Source organism: Arachis hypogaea, chromosome 12 (assembly GCF_003086295.3).
Source record: "Arachis hypogaea cultivar Tifrunner chromosome 12, arahy.Tifrunner.gnm2.J5K5, whole genome shotgun sequence".
Classification (NCBI taxonomy): domain Eukaryota; kingdom Viridiplantae; phylum Streptophyta; class Magnoliopsida; order Fabales; family Fabaceae; genus Arachis; species Arachis hypogaea.
Genome location: NC_092047.1, coordinates 103218353 through 103243298, shown reverse-complemented (window position 1 = coordinate 103243298; position 24946 = coordinate 103218353). Strand labels below are relative to the sequence as shown.

Genomic DNA, 24946 nt, shown 5'->3' with positions numbered 1-24946 from the left:
ATTAAGTTGAAAACAAAAAAAGAACAAGTAAAGAAGTAATAAAGTCGAAAATAGAAAAGATAAGTTATCATTAAATATATTTGACTTTTTACTTTTTTGACCATTCGAAAATAGAGAGAAGCAACTGTTCGAAGGAAACTGAAAAATTTTCATGGATTTTTTGGCGTTAAACAAGTAACATTCTATTCTTTCTATTACTTAAAACATTACTAATTTAGATTTCGAATGTCTTATAGATAGTTCTCAGCCTAATTCCAACATCGTTCAAGTTAGGACTCCGAATCTTCTCAGCTTGTAACCTCCACATAAGGTACGAACACTATCATAATGAAAATCTAACAATCACAATCTCTTTGTCGCAGTATTTGTCCCACAGTCATTTAATGAACACGGTTCTACCTCGTTTGGAAGTTCAACTCTATATTTTCTTATTAATGAGATTTGCATGCACCTATCGTTTTAGTAGCTGGGGGTTGAACCTCATAGCTAGTCAAAATGGTCTACTACCACGAGCTTATTATTAATAATAAGCTTATCATAATAATAAGCTTATCATTTTCATCTTTCTATTGGCATTTGGGAAGGGAAACTAATCAGTAAGATCGTGAGAAGTACCAAGAAATTTCATGTAAAGTTAGTTAGGTTGTAGCGGTGAATTAACCGACGCGCTTCACCTCGCTATCTAGTCTTTTAAATAGCATGAATTTTGCTATTTTCAGTAGCATGCATTTTCATTAATAAATATCAAAATTATTTGCCCAATTGAAAACTTTTTAGAGCCACGTAAGGAATTCTCCTCGAATTCTTTTAGAGCATTTTTGTTAATTCTTTTGGCATGTTGGTGTCAACTTTATTTTAGCCCTACTGAGTTATTTATTTTTAATATTAAAGTTGTAGCGGTGTTTTTTAATAATGTAAAAATTTAATAAATTTTTACTTGTATGGATATCACAAATATGAGAATCAAATCAAATTTGTGATTTTTAATTTTTTTTTATATCATAAATTTGAGTTTTATTTTTTTTTTTTGAAAAAAAATACAAATCTGATGGTAAGATTTGTATTGTAGTACTGAAAATTTTTTTAAGCATACTAATCGAACTCTCCGATTTGTGCACTATGAAAATATGACCCTCTGATTTTTTAAATTTAAAAGTTCGATTTGTTATTTAAAATTAAAAATAAGCCGCCGATGAGTTGTTCACCCGATTGAGTTTTAGCAAGCATGTCATCTATGTAAACTTTTAGCTTGGTTTCGGATAGGTCCTGGAATATTTTGTTAACGAGACTCAGATAAGTGATTTTTGCGTTTTTTTAATCCAAAGGGCATGACTGTGTAGCAGTACGTGCCATCGGAAGTGATAAAAAGCCGTTTTTATCTTCGTCGGTCGGTGCATGGGTATTTGGTTATACTCGGAGTAGGCGTCCATGAAGCTGAAGTATTGGTGGCCAGACGTGGCGTCGACGAGTCCGTCGATATTTGGAAGGGGAAAGGCGTCTTTTGGACAGGCTTTATTCAAATCCGTGTAATCGACGCACATTCGCCATTTTCCGTTCACTTTTTTACTAACACGACGCTGGCCAACCAGGTCGTGTAATTTAACTATCGGATAAAGCCTGCTTCGAAAAGGGCTTTGACCTGTTTCTTGACCTCGGTTGCTTGGTCTGGGGACTTTTTTCGTCTCCTTTGTGCCACAGGCTTGGATTTGGGGTCCACGGCTAGTCGGTGGGACATTAGATTAGGGTCTATGCCCAGCATGTCAGCCGGGATGAACACGAATAAGTCTTTGTTCCATTTCAAGAGGCTCACAAGTTCTTCCTTGAGGTCATATATGGGAGGTTACTGTTGATGAACGTATGTTCTTCCTTGGTTTGCCCTATCTGTAGTTTTTTCGTGTCAACCTCCGGTTCTGGTATAGGCTGCCCGTCTTGTCGGGCGTCAAGGTCGGTGAGAAAGATGTCGGCCACATCACGGGATCTTTTTCGGAGGGCTAGGCTGGTATTGTTGTATTCTACTGTGGTTTCTTGGTCTCTGTGAATTGTTTCAATGGTGCCATCGTCGGCTATGAATTTCATGAGCAGGAATTTAGTGAAGATTACTGCGGAGAGGTCATTGATTGTTTTCCTTCCGAGGATGACGTTATAGGTCGTGGAGTCTTTGAGGACTACAAACTCGAATAGGATCGTGTTCCTTTGGCTTCTGGTTCCGATGGTGAGTGGGAGGACTATGGAGCTATCTGATTTGAGGAAGTTGTCTCCGAGTTCGGTCACCCCGTTGCGGTGGGCCTATAGGTTTTCATTCCAAAGTTCGAGCTTGTCGAAAGCCCTCTGAAAAGGATGTTGGAGTCTGCTCTGGCGTCGACTAGTATTCTTCTAACTAGTCCTGTTCCTATCCTTGCGAAGATGACAAATGGGGCGTTCTCTGCCGAAGTGCCGTGTTGGCAGTCATCGAGGGAGAACGTTATCGCTTCTGTGGTAGTGAGGGTTGGGGCTCGATTTCAGACCGCCATAATTTTGAGGTCCTTTCTCAACGCTGATTTTGACTTTCCTGCTGTATCTTTCCTTGTAATGACGTTTACAACTATGGTGGGGTCCGTTTCTGGGCTTTCCCGGGGGGTTTGTCGTTGTGTCATTGGGTTGCGTCCTTCACGCTCTAGTGACCTATCCCTTTCTACGCGTTTTGGTTCTCTGATGATTTTGGTGAATTCGGGGAGCTTGCCGTCTCAGATGGCTTTCTCGAGCACGTCTTTTAAGTCAAAGTAGTCTTGTGTTCTGTGCCTATATGCTCGGTGGTAGTCGCAGTATAGGCTTTTATTTCTGCCTGTTCTCTCTTTAAGTTGTCGGGCCTTTGGGAGGATGCCCCGTTCTGCTCTTTGGTGGTAGATCTCGGTGATGGGAGCTAGCAAGGGAGTGTAATTAGAGAATTTTCTTACTCTGGGGGTTCAGTTCGTATTCGTTGGTCTGGGGTGTTCCTTTTGGTTTCTTTTGGTGGAGGATTGTGACGAGGTGCTGCGTTGCAGTTTTGCCGTTTGTTGGCAGCTACGACTTGGCTTACCTCTTCATCGTTTATGTATTCTCTGGCGACCCTTTGAATCTCGTGTATGGTCCAGACCGGCTTAGGTGTGAGGTGCTTCCGGAAGTCTTCATTCATGAGTCCATTAGTCAGACAAAGGTTTGCGATTTGAGTCCGTAAGCCCGTCGACGGTTAGGAACTCATTGTTAAATCTATCTAGGTACTTTCTCATGGATTCGTCTTGTCTTAGGGTGACTCCCAACAGGCTGATGTGGTGTTTGGCTTTGGTGATTCTGGTGGTGAACTAGACCATAAACTTCCTCGAGATATCATGGAAGCTGGCTATAGACCCGTTTGGGAAGGCGTTGAACCACTTGATCGCGGGTCCGGCTAAGGTTACCGGGAAGGCCCTGCATCGGACTGCGTCGGCGGCCCCTTCCAAGTTCATCCTGGCCTCGAAGGCTGTTAGGTGTTCCTGGGGATCTTTGGTTCCGTTGTATTTTATGTTCGTAGGCTTGTCAAAACCCTTTGGAAGCTTGGCTCTCAGGATTTTGTCGGTGAAAGGGGTGGCTCCCATTATTACGTGTTCACTTTTCGTATCTTTGGCTTCCCGGTGGTGCCGTCGGTCGTCTTTTTCGTGTCGGCGTTCTGAGTCTCAGAAAATGCTGCGTTCGTGCCTTTTTCTGTGTCGCCGTTCGGGCGACCTGTTGTGTCTGGTATCGCGATGGGATCGATTTTTGGAAGTCGTGTGGCTTCCGTGCTCCGGTGATACCGTTCTTTTGTTGCGACTCGGCCTTCGAGATCCTGCATTCGGAGGCAGCGGCCTTGGATAATCTAGACCGCCTTTTCCCCTAAGCCGTTGGGGGCTCGGGATTCATGCTGTCGGCAGTTGTCTTCTTTTGATCGCTGTTGTGGCGGGGTCGGTTGGCGAACGACGCTTGTTACTCTGCGGTGGTTGGGTGGAGTGACCTCCCGACGTTCGGGATTTGGGGTTTGTGTGCGTGAGTTGTGAGGGCTTGGGGGTTACTCCTCGGGGTTATCTGCCATTCCGTTGCGACGTTGCAAGTCCCCATAGACGATGCCAGTGTACAACATGTCTCTGGTGCAGGTTGTGAGATGGATCAGAGACTTACAAGTCGAGGCGATCGCCGGAACGTCTAGCTGGAGCAACGGGGGGTGGTACCTGCAAAGACACTCCGACGCTCAAGTCAGAATGGATCTAAGAGGTATGAGGTGAGTGGAATGGGTGACGTACCTGAGGGGCCTCGGACTCCCTTTGTATAGGTGATGGTAGCTATATTATCTTATCTTGTTTGGCCAAAATAAGAGAGGTATTTGTACTTGAATGTCGGTTAGAAAGTCTAGTGGGTCGATTTGGGCCTTCCAGAAGGAAAAAGCGGGCTGAACCCAGGTTACCGGGTTGGAGGCCGCTCTGGCTGTGGGATCCAGAAGTGTTGGGTCCGTAACAATTTGTATATAAATATATATATTATTTAATTTAACTTTAATATATATTTTATACTACAACATATATGTTGAGTTTGGAAAACTTCAAATTATTGTGATGATCAAACATTATTAAAAATATTAATTAAAAATTATTAATTTAGTTTTAAGCTTCAAATTATTTGTTTAATAATTTCTGTTTTGTGTGCAGAATTATGGTCATTGGGCATAAGCAACAAAAAGCCCAATAGGTTAGAAAAATATTCAGCATGTGGTAAAACAATATTCAAGCATTATGGTTGAATTATTTTTTGTGTTGATTGGGCTATGAAAACGGATACAAAGCCCAAGATATAATTGTCTTGACCCAATATCATCATGGGTCCGAAAATTGGAAGAAGAAAGAAAGCAAGGGGTGCATGCTTTTCATGGATATCCACTTCTCTCTTTGATGAAATTCAAATTTAGTTAACTTGATTAATTGCATTGGTAACAGGAAAGAGAAAGTTGAAATTGATTTGATGGCAATTAAGAGTTCACACGTTACTATGCATAGGAGAATGGAAAGTTGAAACTTAACTCATTTTAATTTCTTTCTTTACTTCCATTGAAAGCTTTTTTCCATTCTCTCTCTTCTCTCTCTTCATTTCGGTCATTTCAGTGTCAGAGAAGAAGATGGTAGAAGCAAGTAATCAAAGGAAGAAAGCAGAAGCTAGGAAGAAGCAAGGGCCAAGGTGATGATGACCCTTGCAAAAAGAAGATCTACAGTATGGTGTGGCTAGAATTTTTTCCACTAAAGGCAAGATGTAGAGAAGAAGCTTCAAGATCTCCATGCCTAAAGTAGTAGTAATCCATTTCGGTCAGAAAAGAAGATCTCTGAGGTGAAGCTTGTTTCTACTTTTTGTTCATCTATCACAGAAGGTAGCTACTGCAGCTACATGGAGGAAGAAGCAAAAATAGAACAGATGGAGTTATCAAGGATCAAGAGTTCATCAAGGGTCAGAATTCTTTCTTGGGGACAAAGTCAAGATAGAAGGCTCAGATTGATGAAACTTGATGAGAAGGGACGAGAGAGAGGTAATTGCATGTTGATTTGCTTTCGGTTTTTCCTCTCTCTTCTCTCTGCCCGAACCGATTTTGGTGTTGAAGAAGAAGAAGTTGGCTCGGTTAAACTGTTTCAACCTTGGAAGCTTCCCCTTCTATAATAAGGGTGCACGGCCAAAACTTAAGATAAGGAGAGAAAGCACAGAGTTCTCATAGCTACCCTAAGCTTACAGAGTTCTTCTCCTTCAATGGGTTTCATTTTGTCTTCTTTTCTTTAGTTTTGTATGTTTGAGTCTCATGGTGAAAAAGGCAAATAGAGTGATGTTTGTAAGAAAAAGCCAGTGAGAGAAAAAAGGTAGAGTGTACAAAATTAAAGAAAAAACCATAGATGTCTTAGAGGTCCTTTGTACATCTATCTGTTGTGTATCATGATTCTGTGGAAATCCCCTTGCAAGTTGGGTTAGCACTTAGCAGTTGAAAGCTTGGTAGGTGACCAAGTCAAGTTCAGTTTTGGGGATAGATTCTAGACTTGTCCCGGATAGGAAGGGTAGTTCCTAGGAAGAATTGGTGTATATAATCAGATGATTATAGTGAAATTCCGTCACTGTTGTGATGGAGACTGGATGTAGGTTGTATTGCACTTATCAGCTAAATCAGGATACTTTTTGGCGTGATTCTCTCTTTCTCTTCTACTCCATTTCTGTTTCGATCTGTTATGTAGGAGACAAAATTGAAAAATATCTCTTGACGGGTTACGAGACAAAAAGAAAATGTCTCTTAACTAGTTACGAGACAAAAAGAAGAAAAATCTCCTGAAACTATTTCAAAGGACAGAAGAAAAATCTCCTGAAACTATTTCAAAGGATAGAAAGTAACACTCAACAAAAAGGGACTAAGATTCAACCCTTTCTCTTAGTCACTGATTACCATCAATATATTTTATATTAATAGTTAATTTTAGCGTTGATTTTAGTATACATTTAGTATGTTTTGAATATAAAATAGCACATTTCACATGCCCCTGCTCGTTGTGGTCAAAAGGACGACCTGGAAGTTATTACTAATAAGGGGAAAATGCCTAGGTACTCTAGTGATAAATTGTAAAGTCTGAAACCACCTAACAACATGAGAATTATTGAGCACATTAATTCATCTTTTTCTATTGGTATTTGAGAAGGAAAAGTAACCAGTAAGAATGCGAGAGCTACCGAGAATCTTCATATAATATCGGAGCAATTAATTCCGACACGGTTCACCACTTCATCTCTCTATATAATTTCTTAATATTGCATGAATTGAAACTCGGCATCTTAGATTCGGTGATGATGAAGTTTCACAAGTTACTGAAGCTACAACCAGCTCCATTTTTCATGTTAGGTATTCTTTTTAACATCTCTACTTTCTTTTAAATAAGTCTTTAATTAATCTTCGAAATATTACTCATATAAGTGGATTTTATTCCTAAAATTTTATTTAAAATATCTAATTACTTCATTGTTCTCTGTCTCTCTCCCCATCAATTGGGTAATTTTACGTTTCAGGTTTGCTGATAAGCTACAACTCCATGGACAATTGGCTAAATTCTACGATGATGGACTATCTCACAGAGTCACTGAATAGTGAAAGGGGTAGTGCTATGGTTAGAAATATGCAAGATGGCTTGTCATGTCTGTTTGTCGTGATTGCTTATCTAATGTCAGAAGCCTACACCGGCAGTTTCACTGCAATAAGTTTTTGTGCAAGTGCCTCCACCATGGTAGTTAATTACTATTACATTCGTATTACTATTTCAATTAAGACAAAATAGGGCCAACTAAACTGATAGTTAAACGAATATTAGTCATTATTTTTAAGGTTTATAATTTAGAATTCTAAAGTTAAAGAATTTATTGTTTGAAGTAAAAAATTCTAAGTTAATCGATGTTGACCGAAAAATATTGACTCTTTAATATTAATTTTTAATTAAATATGACATGATGAACAAAATTTATATTTTTAACCAATATTTAATTAATAAAAACATTTTTATATTAAATTTTAAACCGTAAATTTTAAATAATATAAAAATAAAGTATTAATTTAAAATGTTGATAAATATTAATAAAAAATATTAATTCGTAAATATTTTTGGTTAAAGATTTAGCTAACAAGTGAAAACACAAGTTAACACATTAAACACTGAAAATTTATATTAAAAAACCAAAAATTTCAAATTCCTCAAATATTTATTTTGTGAAAAATATATAAACTTAATTAGTTATTATTATGAAGCTCCTGTTTGTCGTAGCAGTAATTTTGTAGAGCATTGAAACATCGTAAAATCCTTCTGTGTAAAAAAGATTGTTTATTTTTTAAGAAATAATTAAAGTTAGAAGTTTAAGCTAAAAATAAAAAAAATAAAAAATTTTTTAGAATTTTTTATTACAAAGATAAATTGATTATTTATATTTATTATTTCTTATATATTACTAATTTTACAACCAAAATGTGTTATATGTTATTTTTTAGTTACAACTAAAATCAAATCTCTTTCTTTTTAAAATTAAAGAGTTCTTTCTTCTCCTTCTCTCTCTATCTCTCTTATTCCTTCACCTAATATATATTTCTTATATATCATTATCAATGACTAATTATAAATTTGACTATAAAAATATGTAATATGATATTCTCTAATTGTATTTAAATAAAATCAAAATTAAAATTAAAATATTAAAATTAAAATATAACTATATTACATATTATATATTACTAACTAATTTAATAACTAAAATATATCAAATGACACTCTCTTATTAAAATTAAAAGAAAATATTTTTCTCCAAAATTAATAAACTCCTTTTTTACATTCTCTTATCTACCTCTCTCCTTTTTCTATTTCTCTCTATTCTTTTCACTCTAAATATAATTTGTAATTTATATTTTATATTTTTTACAAACCAAAATATGTCACTAGATATTTTTTTATTATAATTAAAATAAATTTTTCTTTTTAAAATTAACAAACTCCCTCTCTCATTTTTCTGATTTATCTTTCTCTCTCTTTTCTCTCATTCTCTATTTTTCTCTATCTTTCTGTTCTACAAAAAGTAAAATTAACAAAATAATATAATTTAAATTAAAAATATTATTATATGCATATTTTTTATTTAGTTTTAAATTTTTACTGCTCATGTTTCTAATTTATATTTTTACTTCTCTTCTTTCAAATATTTATTACATATAATTTAGAGAAAATACTTATGTTGTGATTAAAAGTTAGAATCAAGATTCAATTATTTAAAAAAAATTAATTTTGTGTTAATTTATAACTATCAATATAATTTTTTTATGCTAATATCTAATTATATTTTTATATACATAGAGAAAAAATATTTTTTTAAATAACAAGCATAAAAATTAATTATTTTTATTTGTACAACAGAATTAATACCTAATCAAATGTCAAAGTATACATATTAAATTATTTTAAATTTTAGATAATGAATATTAAAATTAATTATTAGTAAAAAGATAAACTCTTTCACATGAAAATAATAACTAAAAATCATATTATTTAATTTTTTTATCTATGGAGAGTCTGATCTTCTTAGCTGACGGGGACTTTTGTCCCCTACGACAATTTTGTAAAAATAATTTGATTCTATAAATCTTTTGTGCCATAATTTATAATGTCATGACAAAACCGACATAATTTTAAAAGATTTATATTCCTATAATGTTATTACGAGTAAAAATACTAGCATTATTTGCTAATTTAGTTCCCCATGTATATCAAACTAAATACGGTATATTATAAAATAAATAAATATATAATAGTTTAATATCCTTTAATTTTTAGTGAGTTTTCCTTATGAATTAGCTCTTTAAATTATTACTCAAATAAATTAAAGAAGCTAAGGATATTGAAATTAATTTAAAGTTAGACTATGTAAACAGTAATTAAATTTTCATATAATAATTGTACAAAACTGGTGATCATATCATATGATAAGTTGTATTAAGATAGTGTCTGTTTTTTTCCTCCTCAGATTCTGAAAATGTAATTTATAACTTATTCCTTTTATATAATTGAAATAACTGAATAAGAACTGTTTTTTGAAGGTTACTTTATAGTTTCTAAAACAAAAGATTTATAGGAGATATCTCTTAGATTTTAATTATCTTTAAATGAACCGATTAAATCACTTAGATATTTACACAAGGAACGAAGGAAAATATTTTAATTAGTTATGCGTGTGCATTAATGTTTTTTTTTTTTTTTTAACAATAACATTGTTATTTGTCAAATATGGTAGAATTCAAGTTTTTTTTTTCCCCTAAAGATAAGTATGTATTATCTACATTGTTTTTGCAGGGTTCAATGTTGTTCTGGATATCTTCAATGTCAGATCGCGAGTACTTCGAATATTATATGGTCACTGTAGCAATTGCTCTTCTTACAATGGGAAACATCGCCGGTAAATGTTTGTCCCAAGATTTTTTCGACTCTCATTTGGAGGAGACAGCGAGAGCTAAAAAAGAAGAGTTAGGACAACAATGCACAAACAACAATGCAAGGCTATACGGTATCTCTTTTGCGTGGACGATCTCTCTATTTTTTTGTTCGTTTGGCGCAGTCTTTATTTGCTCTGTAGTTGCTGGTGATAATCCGTGGCACGGCATTAGATTTGTGTCACCATTCATGGTAGGGAGCTATATGTTGTTCTACTTTGGATATGCATGGTACAACCATGAAGATTTGCTTCCTGAAAGCAATGTTGGCAAGTTTTGTAGAGTGTGCAAAGCAGCTTATAGGAAAAGGATTTTGGCATATTTAACCATAGAAGATGGATATTACTGGAAGAATTATAAGCAGGGACATCTCTATGAGGCTAACCATGGCCAAGACCGGGTTGTAAGGTTGTTACCGCGAGTACCTCGGGGGTTTGGATGGTTGGAAAAAGCAGCTATAATTGACAAGAAACAAACTGAAAATGATGATGTTAGTCCCCATATGCAAGAGACGAAAGGGGAGCTTTGCACAGTTAAGCAAGTTAGAGAAGCCAAGAGCATTGTTTTGTTGCTCTGTTGGGGGTTTTGCTTATTCCCTTACAGTTTTGTTGCGGCTTCTGGGAACACTTTTTTTGTTTCACAAGCGAGCAGTTTGAAAATTTTCATGCTTATTGACATTTCCTATCTCTTCCTCCTCAAGACCACCATGACTGGCATGGTAATACCAATGCTTTTCCTGATACTGGAAGAACCTAATGTGGCTAAGAAGATCAGCAAGATCATCATCAAATTTGGAGCCAATAGAAAAATAATAGATTCAACGACCGTAAACATTGGTATTGGAATGTTTCTTGCTGCGATTTGTTGTGTCTTCGCATGGAGTGTGGAAAATCATATACTGTATTCGACAGGAATTATGAGTACAAAGGCCTTGATTCCACAATTTCTGTTGTTGGGAATGGCGGAAGGGCTTGTTGAAGGCCAAGACGGTCTATCCAGGTTATTCGAGAACTACGCATCAGAATCTGTGAGGAACTTTGCTGAGCCATTCAGTAATCTGGTGATTGGTTTAGGAAAACTCTTGAGCATACCATGGTTCTTGATTTTCGACAGGTGGCTTTATGAATCAAACAACACCGCCGGCCGCCATTTGGACAAATATTTTCTCATGTTAGCAATACTCAATATTGTGTCTCTTATCGGTTTTTCATTTTATTATTACATGTTTGTGCGCGATAATGAATTTCCAGAGGACGAAGAAAGAAGAAGAAGAAGAAGAAGGAGAAGGAGAAAAAGAAGAAGAAGAATGGAGCAAATATTGGTTGATGATGGTCTAGAATCAGACTTTGAAGAAGCAAATGGCGTTGAGCAAAATTCGGCAACTAACCAAGGGCCAGAGGTTCCCGAAGAGGATAAGGAAATTGAGATGGAGCAAATATCAGAGCATGATCATGAAATAGAGCCAATTTCAGAACATGCAACGAGAGAAGAACATTTGACAACAATCTTTGAAGGAGATTCCAATCTCCAGAACAACGGAGTACTTGTTGTAGTAGTAGAAAGTAACGAAGCATAATTGCTTGTTGTTCTCATTTTAGACTTGTAATTTTTTTGTTACAACAATTGTTCTAGTTACTCGATCCCCTCTTTCTGTTTTGAGCACCTCTTATATTAAAGGTGACTCTATTTGTAGTTAGTTGAACGAATAAATATGAGGTATTAATCAATGAAACCTTCTTCTCTCTAAGAGCAATTTACTTTACCAAATCAGTGTGGTACCTTCACCAAATTTGAACATGTATTCATTAATATACATCCAAAATTATCTTCCCAATTGACAGCCTTTTAGAGTGATCACGGTTAGAAATTCTTCTGTAATTCTTAGAGCATTTTTGTTATGTTTTTTTTTTTTGGCATGAGGTAGTTACAGAGAGGTCCTTATACCCATCAATAGCAGAGTACTAAGAACGTAAATATAAACATAAATGTGATCTTCATAAATACAAATGGCTTATGCTTCTGTTTATCGAAAGGAAAATTGTAAATTCTTAGAAGTTTTTGCCAGATTTGTCGTGTTTAATGAATCAGTTTTTCTATATCTCTGTGTTTCCTCCGAGTTATTCATCTTTGCCACTCTATTAGAGTAAGTATATTGTTGTGAGCTTTGTAGATAGAATATTCTGGGTATATTACCAATTTGTAACGAATCTATTCTTCTATTTTTAGCGTTGTTATTCGGTTACAACAACAACTTAGTCACTCCTTTCTTTTTGTTTTGAGCTCCTCTTATATTCAAGAGTCTCTCCCTTTCTAATTAATTAATCAGTAGTAGATGGTATTATTATTCAGTGAAACACTTCTCTCCAATCTCTGGGAGCAATTTACCTTATAGGATGTCACTTGGGCAGGGGCAAGGGATTCCTCTTTGATTCTCGATCCCCGTCTTCGAGCTTAAACTCTTCCTTTCTCACCCTATTTTTGTCATAGGAAACTCTTTGTGTCCCATCTCCATTTCCTTCCTCCTTACAAAAAGAAAAATACAATGTACTGGTACAATCAGTGGCGCATCAGAAATTTCATAAGAGGCACCAATTAAATACAAAATAAATTAAAATATAATATAACAAAAATTATTAAATATGATTCATAGCATATATATCAAAAGAATAATTATATTATATAAAAGTTAATATTCAACTACATATTTTAAGATTTTGGTATTTTTAAATTTGTTCGACGATGTTTCATAGAACTAAAATAATCAATTATTATTTCTGAAGTGAATTTTAAAGCAATCTCCTTTTCAATATATACAATTATATAATCCGCTAAAAATTCATCTTCCATCATATTTTAAAGTCTCGTTTTAATAATCTTCATAGCAAAGAAAGTCCGTTCAGTTGTTGCTGTTGTCACAGAGAAAATCAAAATAAGACGAATTAATCTATTAATTAAAGGATAAATATTTGATTTTTCTGTCTCTGTCAACACAATTTAACAAGAATAGACAAATTCTAAATCTGGAGCTTTAACCTCATCAAGTTCATAATGTTGTAAGTGGGAGCCACTAGGAGAGAAAAGTATGCGCTCGCAATGTTGCTGTCATAATTTGAATTTGATGGAATAAGAAATTAGCCATTAGATATCAATTGAAATTTTGTTGGGAGATGGGCTATTTTAATTAATAATATAGGCTACTGAGTTAGTATAATAGCATTGTTTTTATTAATTATTAGAATGAGCTATTTATTAATAAAAGCCAATAAATAATAGTTCAATACATATTGCAGATTTTAGTTAGATTTTAATTTACAAAATTTTGTAATATATCTTTTTTTTAATCAATATTATATATAAAAAAATACTTAATATTATTTACTACTACTAATTTTTTACAAAAAATTTGGGGAAGATCATGATCACCTTAGGTTTCTGTCAATCCGCCACTAGGTACAATATACAATTTATTAGTTAGATGTGTACGTGTGAAATGTCAAAAAAATCTAAGCTAAAATTATACTTAAGAATAATTTAGATATTTTATATAATGATTGTTATGGTATTTAAAAGGTGATATCTAATTTATAAAAAATAAAATTTAATATTTTATTATAAAATATAAAAATAAATTATTTTAAATATTTAAAATTTATTATAAAAAATAAGTTAAGAAAAAATTATGATGGTTATCAGTGGCTAAGAGAAGGGGGTTTGAATCTTAGCCCCCTTTTTGCTTGATAATACTTGCTGACCTTTGAAATCAACTTTGGAAACTTTTTGTCTTTTTATCTCGTGACTACCCACGAGATTTTTTCTTTTATCTCGTCCCTAACCACGAGACTTTTCTTTTTGTCTTGTCACTTGACACGAGATATTTTCGGTTTTTGCTCCTGTGCAGTAGAAACAGAAATGGAGTAGAGAAGAGAGAAAATTACACCCAGATATATCCTGATTCAGCTGCTAAGTGCAGTGCAGTCTACATCCAGTCTCCATCACAAATATGATGGAATTTCACTATAATCTTCCTTATTACAATCTGTGAAGTGCTAACCCAACTTACAAGGGGATTCTCACAGAATTATGAAACACAACATAGATGAACAAAGGAACTCTAAGGACATCTATGGCTTTTTCTTTTAATTTTGCACTTTCTGCTTTTTTTCGCTCTATGGCTTTTTCATACAAATCTCACTGTTTGCCTTTTTTCATGAGACTCAAGACATGACAAAATTAAACAGAAAATTACAAAACATAATACATTGAAGGAGAAGAGAAAATTGTTAGCTCAAGTAGCTCTGAAAATACTGTGCCTTACACTCTCAAACTTTCTCCTTGCTCCAAACAGTGGCTGTTCTCTCTTTTTATAGAAGAGGGAAGCCTCCACATTTGAAGCCAAAAACCAAGCCAACTTCTTCTTCTCCAAGCTACAAAACCGGTTCGGCCAGAGAGAGAGAAGAGATAATTCATGCAATAACCAACATGCAATTACCTCTAGTCCTTTCTTGGTCATCACTCTTCATCAATCCGAGCTCTCCATCCTTGGCTTGCTCCCCAAGATGGATTTCTGCCCCTTGATGCTTCATGATGATGATGACTTCTTCTGTTCCACTTTTGCTTCCTTCCTCACGCAGCCACCCTAGCTACCTTCTGTGATGAGTGAACTCAAAAGTGGTGACAAGCCATCTCCTCCAAGATCTTCTTTCCTGCTGGCCGAATCTCCTTCTCCATTTTTGGTATGGAAAAGCTAAGATCTCATCACAAAATCTTACTACAAGTGATAAGAATCTTAGCTACTACATTTTTTATGTTTTCTTGCCATCATTGAGATGGTCTTGTAGCGTGCTCTTCCTTCAATTCGGTAGCTAAGTTTTGCTTCCATTGTTTCCTGGGTATTGTCCGAAAAGAGGAGAGAGATGAGAGAATAGAAAATGTAGAAAGAGAAGCAATCAAGTGTTTTTGAACAAATAAACTAAAGTGAATTAATTTACTTCCCTTTCTTTGCTATTGGTAGCGTGCAGCACTATGACAATCAATCAACTCAACTGCAAATTTTTCTCTCATATTTTCCATGTAATAAATGACAATTTAATGAAATTTGGAATCCATCACATAGTAAAATGCTTGGATCCGTTGGAAGCAATTTTTGCTTTCTTCTTCACTTGATTTCGGATCAAGCATAAGGAACATTCATCAAAATTAAAATTGGGCTTAGTAGCAATAACATTTAATCTGGCCCAATAAAATTTTTGATTCATCCAAACTGATTGGGCTTATGGCAATGTTTGAGTTCTGACCCAATTAATCACAAATTGCTTCAGCCACATATTATAAGAAACATACACTTAGGCTGAATGTTGGTTTTGATTTGGGCTTGCAATATTTCTTTTATGTTTCGGCCCAAATAAAACCTGCATTGCAAAAATTAATTTAATCAACATATTAATATTTTTGCAATTAATCAAATTAATAATATTAATAATATTTGGTCATCACATTTTTAATTTAGAGTTTTCCAAACTCATTAAATTACAAACTAAATAATATATATCATAAAATTGGTATTTTATATATCAGTAGTATTATAAGACTAGGACAATTTATTCTTGCTGCCCGACTTTTAACCTAGAGCATATTTTTATAAGCTGCTTTTAGAGAGGGGGGGGGGGGGGGAAGCTAAATACACTAGTGGAGTGTATGTAATGTACTAACTAAAATGGTTAACCAATATAAATAAAAATTACGAATAACCCTAAGTTTTTCTCTTTATATATTTCGGAACTTTAGAGAGAAAAAAATTCCCACTTAGATGCACTAGCTGGTATTATCTCAAAATTATATTTATCACTGAATATTTTAATTGTAAAGATAAGCAAGATCAAGGTTCACCAGCTCAAAGCTCAACTGAAATCTATGAAAAAACAAGGGATTACTGCTCGAAAATATCTCATAATTCGTAGTACTGTAGATGCACTAGCTGGTATTGTTTATGCCCTCTCCCTAAAAGATCTCATTGCCGCCATTACTGACACTACAAGAAAAATTATTTTTAACGGCTATTTATTTTATTTTTAATGATAATAAAAATATCTGTTAATATATTTATCGATAATTAGACATTAGTCATCTTATATTTTGTCGCTAAAAAATTTTAGTGGCAATTATACAATTATCGGTAAAAAAATTTTTAATGACTACTAAAAATTATAATTTTTTGTGGTAATTATACAATTGTCAATAAAAATTTTTCTAATAGAAAACTTATAATATTTTGTGGCCATTTTTTTGATAATTTATATGGCTACTAAAAATAATTTAAAGATTATGATATTTTTTACTTTTAGTTGTCATTGTTATTATCATTAAAATCTTAAGTCATTTTTTAATTATATTATACTCATTTTATTAGAAGTAATTGATATCTTGAAAAACTACAAATTTCCAAATCCTAATCCAAGTCCTAACCATGCCTGAGTATTATACAAATCTCCAATAACTAATTGATACCTTGGAAGCTAAGTAAGGTCAAAGCACAAAATTTTTTTACACTTAGATGACATATATATATTTAGATACTTTAAAAAATACACATATGAACATGACATGACCCATTGTCATATATGAAAACATACAAAACAGAAGCTTTACAAGTTGAGTGTCCACTACTACCTCACTCTAGTTCCCAGCTATAAATCTACCTAATATCACTATATATTAAAAAAAAACAACGAATCAAGAAGGAACACAGGGCTCAAAAAGTTTAACACACGAATTTGGATCATACTGCATTATATCAGCAGCACGTTCAAACTCTTTCCTGAGAATCTTGATGCTGCATTTATCCACCACTCTGCCCAGATCATGAGATATCTCAAAAGGATCCTCTATGCATACCAGATGCCAATCATTTCTGATCCTCCTCGTCCAATCCTTCTCTCGCTTACTACATACTAAAAAGCAAGCATCAAGCATTTAAGATTATATTCAATCATATATAGCTACTTCAATAAAAATGTACAAACTAATTTAAATCTTATACAAATGCAAGCATATATGTGATTGCATGATAGTGGAAAACTTAAGTCATTTAAACTCGAATTCAACGTCCAATAAGTCTTGTCAGAAAAATAAGAGGAAGAAACAGTGTTTTTTTTTTTTCTTTTTTTTTTCAATTTAGTATCTTGTTGCTAAAGAGCAACTTCAGGCAGAGGAAATCAAAATCAGGAGTCATAAGAAAAACTACACATTACTCATAAACACTTGTCTTAAAATTTAGAAAACAACCAATTTTTAGCAAAATGACGAGGGACAACGATAACAAATGGGACTATTGAGATAGGGACTATGAGTCTATAACAAACAAATTAGATATCCAGACGTTTACTTGATTATGCTTCCTGTACGTACAGATATAACCAAATTTGCATAATCATGACAGTATGCCCAATAATAGAAAAGTTTCTACACTAACTGAGCAATTGTTTCCTTGTTACGACGACCAAAATCACCGAGTCTCTCAACTTGATCAAAGTAAGCGCAGTTTACATCATCCACGTTAACAGAGTAAGTCGTTTCCATCTCCTACACAGAAAGCAGTCATTAATAAGGAAATTGCAAAAGTAACATTTCTTTACCATTTTTGGATTCTACATACTAATTTATACTATATCAGTGGAATGTTGAAGAATCAATCCTAGACGCTCAAAATCAGTTGTATCATTCTGGTTTATGGTTTGTTTTCTATATTGCGAAAATTTTATAATTGATTTATGCTTTATAAGGAAACACATGAGAACTTAAGTATCTTGGTTCTTTATTACCCAAACAACCATAGATTAATTAACTATAGATTTTATGGACAAACATGAAAATTCACCCAGCACTGTCCTTACGATGAGTTTTTGGCAGCACCTACCCTATTAATTAGAGGGTACTTTATTTCACTCCAAGAAAGATGATGAGTACCGTCGGATTTATTGTTGAATTTAACGTTGCAGAGTAGTGGCGGATTTACCGTCGGATTTACCAGTGGTAACGACGTCGAATTCGTAAGGTTAAGTAATTACCGGCGGATTATATTTTTCAATGGTAAATCCGTCAGTAATATTTGGAGGGAAAATAAGTTAAATTGGTGCATCCTTCACCGTCGGGTTTACCGTTGAAAAAATTCAGCGGTAACTCCAATTAGTGAACGATGCATTTTGGTGACTCGCAATGGTTTTCTATCACGTTTTGGTGACTCACAATGGTTTTCCGTCGGAATTTTCCGACAGTATCCGATTGTAAAAGGGGCATAAATTCAAATCACGAACCTCTTCCTTCTCATTCGAACTCTCACCACCATCACAACCATCTCTCTCTCCTTCCAATCACCATCACCATAGTTATCAAAACCAGACCAGATCAGCCGGTTTAACCGATAAACCAATAGTCTAGCTGGTTCAATTTAACAATTAGACCGCTTCTGCAATTAACCCGGTCAACAGTGGTCAAATCCGTTGAAAACCGGATAGTTTGACGCGAACCGGTGCAGTTCAAGCGCATAATCCGCGCGCTTCCACGGGGATGTTGAATCACAAAAAATGCAGCTCTTTTGCCATTAAGCCAGACACACTCTTTACTCAATTGTAGGCTAATATTAGAATATATAATAACCAAGTTCACATGAGTAATGCTCGAAGCTTACAACCTTACATTAGTTCATATTTTATTAGAATAATAATTTTAACCTCACATGTTTATTCATGTAATTCAACTTATATATGTTTATTTCTCTTTTAAAATTTTGATTTTTCTTATTTTTTATCAACAAATTATTTTTACTGTTAATTTTATCTATATGTAACTTTTTTAAAATTATTTTCAGATTAGACCTGTTAAATTAAAGGCTAATAATTTATATAAATTATATATATCACATTAAAGCAATGAGCTAATGAAATTTATATATAATTTATTTAAATTTAAATAATATTTAATATTAAACACTAATTTTTATTTTTTAATAAATATTGTATTGTAGTTTTATATATTTATTTAATTATTACCGGGTCAAATGGTTCGACCACTGACCTATTGGTTGAACCACTAACCCTGTAACCCAGTAGCTTCACCGGGTCGATTGCCGGATCGATTTTGATAACTATGACCGTCACTCTTGCCATCTGCCGCCGCCGCTGAGACCACCGCTGTTGCCACCCCATCTTTGTCATTGTCAACCTTTTACGCCGGCCCCTGCTTCTTCTCCTTCTTCCCCTCCCCTCTCTCTCCCCTTCGCCGTCACCACCATCTGTCATCACCATCATCTGCCGCCACCGCAACTTTGGTGACCACCACTGCAACATCCAACTCTTCCCTTATTTCTTGCTTTGTTCTTCATTACAGGTTCTTGAGCAATTCTTTTTCAATTCCTTTAATTTTAGTTTAATTTAGTTTTGGTTCGAATAGAATTTCAATTTTAATTTTGAATCAGTTTCAAAGTTAGTTCAGTTTAGTTTTCTATTCTTAGTGGATTTAGGTTGATTAATTTAGGTTAGATTCAATACATTAGGTTTTGAGTTGTTGAAGTGTTTAGAATTATCTAATTGTGTTCATTACTACGTTAATGATTGTTTTGTTGAGAAATTATTGCTGAAATTATTTGATAATTGTTTAATTTTAGTTTAATTTAGTTTAGGTTTGATTAGAATTTTAATTTTACTTTTGAATCAGTTTCAAAGTTAGTTCAGTTTAGTTTTCTAATCTTACTAGATTTAGGTTGATTAAGTTAAGTTAGATTCAATACATTAGGTTTTGAATTGTTGAAGTATTTGGAATTGTCTAATTGTGTTAATTGATGCGTTGATAACTATTTTGCTGAGAAATTATTGCTGAGATTGTTTGATAATTGCTTAATTTTAGTTTGATTTAATTTAAGTTTGATTAGAATTTCAATTTTAATTTTGAATCAGTTTCAAAGTTAGTTCAGTTTAGTTTTCTAATCATAGTGAATTTAGGTTGATTAATTTAGGTTAGATTCAATATATTAGGATTTGAATTGTTGAAGTGTTTGGAATTGTCTAATTGTGTTAATTTTTCCGTTGATGACTATTTTTCTGAGAAATTATTGCTGAGATTGTTTGATAATTTGATATTTGCAGACATGACGACAGGTAGAGGTACTGCAGATCAGGCTGTTGGTTGTGGTCATAGTTGTGGCCAGGGTAAAAGGAGGGTTTCTTCTGATACCCCCGGTTCTGGATCCTGTCTCTCTACTCCAACTACCCCGGTGACGCCACAGGTTGCGGGTTTAGCAGACCAGCCGTTCATCATGGTCCCTAACCCTAACTATGTGCCTCTGTCTACGGCGACAATGCCGCCTCCTACTGCTCAGCAACCCACATCTACGTCGACGCTGCCTCCAGTGATGAATGCCTCGGCCCCAGAGTCCATCCATGGAAGTGAGGCAGCAACTAATGCCCCTCCACCACCTCCCATCGTACGGTTGGCCATTTGGCCTGATGGCGGCACAGGGTAAGTATCACGTTCAGTCTTATGTATTTTCTATTTATGGTTATCGCTGAAAGTGCCTGAAAATTGATTCTAGTTTAGTGGATTTAGGTTTGAATGTTGCTTAGTATTTTTCAGTTTCAATGATTATGATTAACTTTATTGCTGAAAGTTCCTAAAAATCGATTCTTGTCTAGTGGATTTAGGTTGATTTGGTTGCCTGGTTAGTGTTTCCTATTTTAATGATTATGGTTGTTGCTGAAAGTTCTTGAAAATTGATTCCTGTTTAATGGATTTATGTTGATTTGGTTGGCTAGTTAGTGTTTTTAAGTTTCAATAATTATGATTAACTTTATTGCTGGAAGTTTCTGAAAATTGATTCCTGTCTAGTGGATTTAGGTTGATTTGGTTGCCTGGTTAGTGTTTCCTGTTTCAATGATTATGGTTGTTGCTGAAAGTTCTTGAAAATTGATTCATGTTTAGTGGATTTAGGTTGATTTGGTTGCTTGGTTATTGTGTTAAGTTTCAATGATCATAACTAACTTTATTGCTGAAAGTTCTTAAAAATTGATTCCTGTTTAGTAGATTTAGGTTGATTTGGTTGCCTAGTTAGTGTTTCCTGTTTCAGTGATTATGGTTATTGCTTAAAGTTCCGGAAAATTGATTCCTGTTTAGTGAATTTACGTTGATTTGGTTGCCTAGTTTTTGTACGACCATCCCTGGCCCAGCTACACGAAGATCTCTGCTGAGACCAGGGAGCAATGATTTCAAAAATAGGCGGTAATTACTTTTTTTTTAGTTTCAAACCTTCTTAGCTTTTATCTTCTATCTTTCTTAACTAATTTTAAAGTTTCTTTATTGCAGCTGCACTTTAGGTGGGACACTGGGTACGACCTTATCATCAGGAAGATATTTGAGCATAGAATGGGTCAGCAGTTCTAGCAGATGCTGGATGATGTTCGTCAAGGGTGGGACCACCGGACAACTTGGCTCCGACCAAAAATAAAGAAGGCTCTGTTTGTTCATTGGGAGACGGATGAGGGGTTTTGGCTAGGGGTGTTCATGGTTCAATTTTTTCATAAACTGAACTGAAACTGCACTAAACCATTTTAAATGGTTTAGAAACTGAACTAAACTACTTTGTCAAATAAGAAACTGGTTTTAAACCAGTTTACAATACAGTGCACCAGTTTAAACCAGTTCATAAAAATAAAACCAGTTTTAATTGAAAAAACCAGTTTAAACTGGTTTATAGGCTAAAACTAGTTTTAACTTTTAACATATATAAAATTAGTTTTTATATTTTCTCTCTCCCACACTCTCTTCTTCTCTCCCTCTCTCCCTCCCCCCCTCTATCTCTCTCCCTCTCTCTCTCTCTCTCTCTCTTCTTCTCTCCCTCTCTCCCCCTCCTTTCTCTCTCTCCCACTCTCTCTATCTCCTTCTCTCCCTCTCTCTCCTTCCCCTCTTCCTCTCTCTCTTTTTCTCTCCCTCTCTCCTTCTCTCCCCTTCCTTTCTCTATCTCCCTCTTCTCTCTCTTTTCCCTTTCTCTCTCTCTCTCTCTCTCTCTCTCCCCTTTTCTCCCCTCCCCTCTCTTTCTCTCTCTCTCTCCCTCTCTCTCATTCTCTCTCTCCCCTATCCCTCTTCCTTTCTCTCTCTCCCTCTTCTCCTTTCCTATCCCCTCCTCTCTCTCTCTCTCTCTAAACATATATAAAATTAGATTTTACATTCTCTTTTTTTCTCTCTCTCTCCCTCCCTCTCTCTCCTTCTCTCTCCCTCCTCTCTCTCTCTCTCTTTCTCTCTCTCCTTCTCTCCCTCTCTCTCTTTCTCTCTCTCTCTCTCTCTCTCTCTCCCTTTCTCTCCCTTTATCTCTCTCTCTCTCTCTCACTCTCCCTCTTCCTCTCTTTCTCCTCTTCTTTCCCTCTCTCTCCTTCTCTCCCTTTCTCTCTCTCCTTCCCTCTCACTCTTCCTCTTCTCTCTCTCCCCCTCTTTCTCCCCTTTTCCTCTCTTTGTCTTCCTCTCTCTCCCCCTTTCCTTTTCTCTCTCTCCCCTCTCATTTCTTATCTTCCTCTCTCTTCCCCTCCTCTCTCTCTCTCTCTCTCCCCTGCCCCTCTTTCTCCCCCTCCCCTTTCTTTTTCTCTCCCTTTTCTCCCTCTATCCCTTTCTCTCATTCTCTCTCCCCTATCCCTCTTTCTCTCTATCTCTCTCTCCCTCTCTCCTTCCTCTTCCCCTCCCCTCTCTCTCTCCCCCTCTCTCTTCTCTCTCACTTTCCTCCTTCCCTCCCCCTCCCCCTCTCTCTCCCTTTCTCTCTGTCTCTCTCACTTTCTCCCTCTCTCTCTCTTCCTCTCTCTCTTGCGTTCTTTCTCCTCCCTTCTCTCTCTTTCTCTCTCTCTTTCTCCTCTCTTTCTCTTTTTCTATCTCTCTTCTCCCTATTTTTTCCTTTTTCTCTCTTCTCTCCTTCTCTCTCTTATTTTGGAGAAAAGAGGGGAAAGAGAGAAAATGGATATAGAGTGAGAGAAGGTGAGAGAGAAAGAGAAAAGAGAGAAAAGAGAGAAAGGAAGGGAAGAAAGAGGAGAAAGAGAGAGAGGAGGGCGAAGAAAGAGAGAGAAGAGGAGAGAGAAAGAAGGGAAGGGGGAGAGAGCGAAATAGGAGAGAGAAAGAGAGAAAAGGAAAAAAGGAGAGAGAGAGAAACAAAAGGGGAGAGAGAGGGAAAAGAGGGAGAGAGAGAGAGAGAGAGAAGGGGGAAGGGAGGGAGAGAAAGAGAGAGAGAAGGGGGAAGGGAGAAAGAGAGAGAGAGAAGGGGGAAAGGAGGGGGAGCGAGGGAGAGGGAAGAAAAAGGAAAGAGAGGGAGAGAGAGCGAGAGGAAAAAGAGAGAGAGAGGAGGGGAAGAAAGAGAAGAATGAGAGAGAGAGAGAGAGGAAGAAAGAGGGGGGAGAGAGAGAGAGGAGGGAGAGGAGAGAGAGATAAAGAAAAGGGGAGAGCGAGGAAAAAGAAGGAGAGAGTGAGAGAAGAAGAGAGAAGGAAGGAGAGAGAGAAGGAGACGAGAGAGAGAGAGAGAGAGAGAGAGAGAGAGAGAGAGAGAGAGAGAGAGAGAGAGAGAGAGAGATGGGAGGGGGAGAGAGAGGAGGGAGAGGAGAGAGAGAGAGAGAGAGAGAGAGAGAAAGAAAGGGGAAGAGAGAGGAAGAGAGAGAGGAGAGGGAGAAAAAGGAGGAGAGAGAGAGACGGGAAGGGAGAAGGAGAGAGAGAGAGAGAAGGGAGAGAGAGAGATAGAGAAAGAGAGAGAGACGAAGAGAGATGGGAGGGGAGAGAGATGAAGAGAGATGGGAGGGGGAGAGAGGAGGGAGAGGAGAGAGAGATGAGAGGGAAAAAGAAAGGGAGAGAGAGAGAGAGGGAAAAGAGAGAGAATAGAGAGAGACGAAGAGAGATGGGAGGGGAGAGAGAGGAGGGAGAGGAGAGAGAGAGAGGAGAGGGAAAAAGAGGAGAGAGAGAGGAAGAGAGACGGAGAGAGAGAGAGGGAAAGGAGAGAAAAGGGGAGAGAGGGAGAGAGAGGAAGAGAGACGGAGAGAGAGAGGGAAAGGAGAGAGAGAGAGAGAGAGAGAGAGAGAGAGAGAGAAGGGAGAGAGAGGGGAGGGAAAGAGAGAGAGAGGGGAGAGAAGGAAGAAAGGGGAAAGAGAGAGAAGGGAGAGAGGGGGAGAAAGAGGAGAGAGAGAGAGGAATGGGAGAGAGAAAGTGAAGGGAGAGAGAGAAAGAGTATGTAGAAACTAATTTTAAAGTTTATTAAAACCAATTTTAATTTGGTTTAAAACTAAACTGAACCATAAAAAACTGGTTTTTAATAAACTGGTTTTCATAAAAACTATGGTTTCAGTTCAATTTTTTATTTAAAAAAACTGGTTTATTTTAAACAGTTTTAGTTCAGTTTCAATTCAGTTCAGTGAAACCAGTTTTTTTGCACACCCCTAGTTTTGGCATCGGCATTTCACCAACAGAGCTAAAAGGGCCTCGGCCAGGTCATCCAGGTATACTAGCGGCTCAGCAAACTTCATGAAGATAAAGGCTAAGCTGGTATGTAAAGTGACTTTAATTTTGTTAATAACTTAGTTATATTCTTTTGCATATCATTACTAGGCATCCTAATCATATTGTTTCAATGCAACATGTGTAGTCAAAGTCATTGGATCGCGAGGCAACATCGGCGGAGACGTTCAAGTACACCCACACGCTGAAGGAGAACAAAGTGAGATTTGCTGATCATTGGTCTCAGGACCATTATGTGAGTAAACATACATATGATTATCTTCTGCTCTAAAATTATTATAGATTAACTGTATATCTATCGTACTAATCATAATAACTTGTGTTAATTACACAGGAGTCCTACACACAGAGACTAGAGACCGCGACTTAGAAATCTCAATAAAGTGGGAAAGACGCCACCAATGGCACCGCATCTTCGGTCGTCGATCCCAA

The 24946-nt window shown here is 35.9% G+C and overlaps 1 protein-coding gene across 1 annotated transcript; it reads left to right on the top strand.

Moving 5' to 3' along the window:
* The first annotated feature begins 6568 nt into the window (after positions 1-6568).
* LOC112727965 (protein NRT1/ PTR FAMILY 5.4) lies at positions 6569-11741 on the top strand. Its single transcript, XM_025777924.3, has 3 exons — positions 6569-6880; positions 7045-7259; positions 9858-11741. The coding sequence occupies exons 1-3, from the start codon at positions 6826-6828 to the stop codon at positions 11568-11570; spliced, it is 1983 nt and encodes a 660-aa protein (XP_025633709.1). The 5' UTR covers positions 6569-6825; the 3' UTR covers positions 11571-11741.
* Positions 11742-24946: the final 13205 nt, after the last annotated feature.

Coding starts and splice junctions, on each gene's coding strand:
- LOC112727965 (XM_025777924.3), top strand. CDS start 6,826: ATGATGAAGTTTCACAAGTTACTGAAGCTACAACCAGCTCCATTTTTC. Junction 6,881..7,044: donor AGCTCCATTTTTCATGTTAG/GTATTCTTTTTA, acceptor TTTACGTTTCAG/GTTTGCTGATAAGCTACAAC. Junction 7,260..9,857: donor GTGCAAGTGCCTCCACCATG/GTAGTTAATTAC, acceptor TTGTTTTTGCAG/GGTTCAATGTTGTTCTGGAT.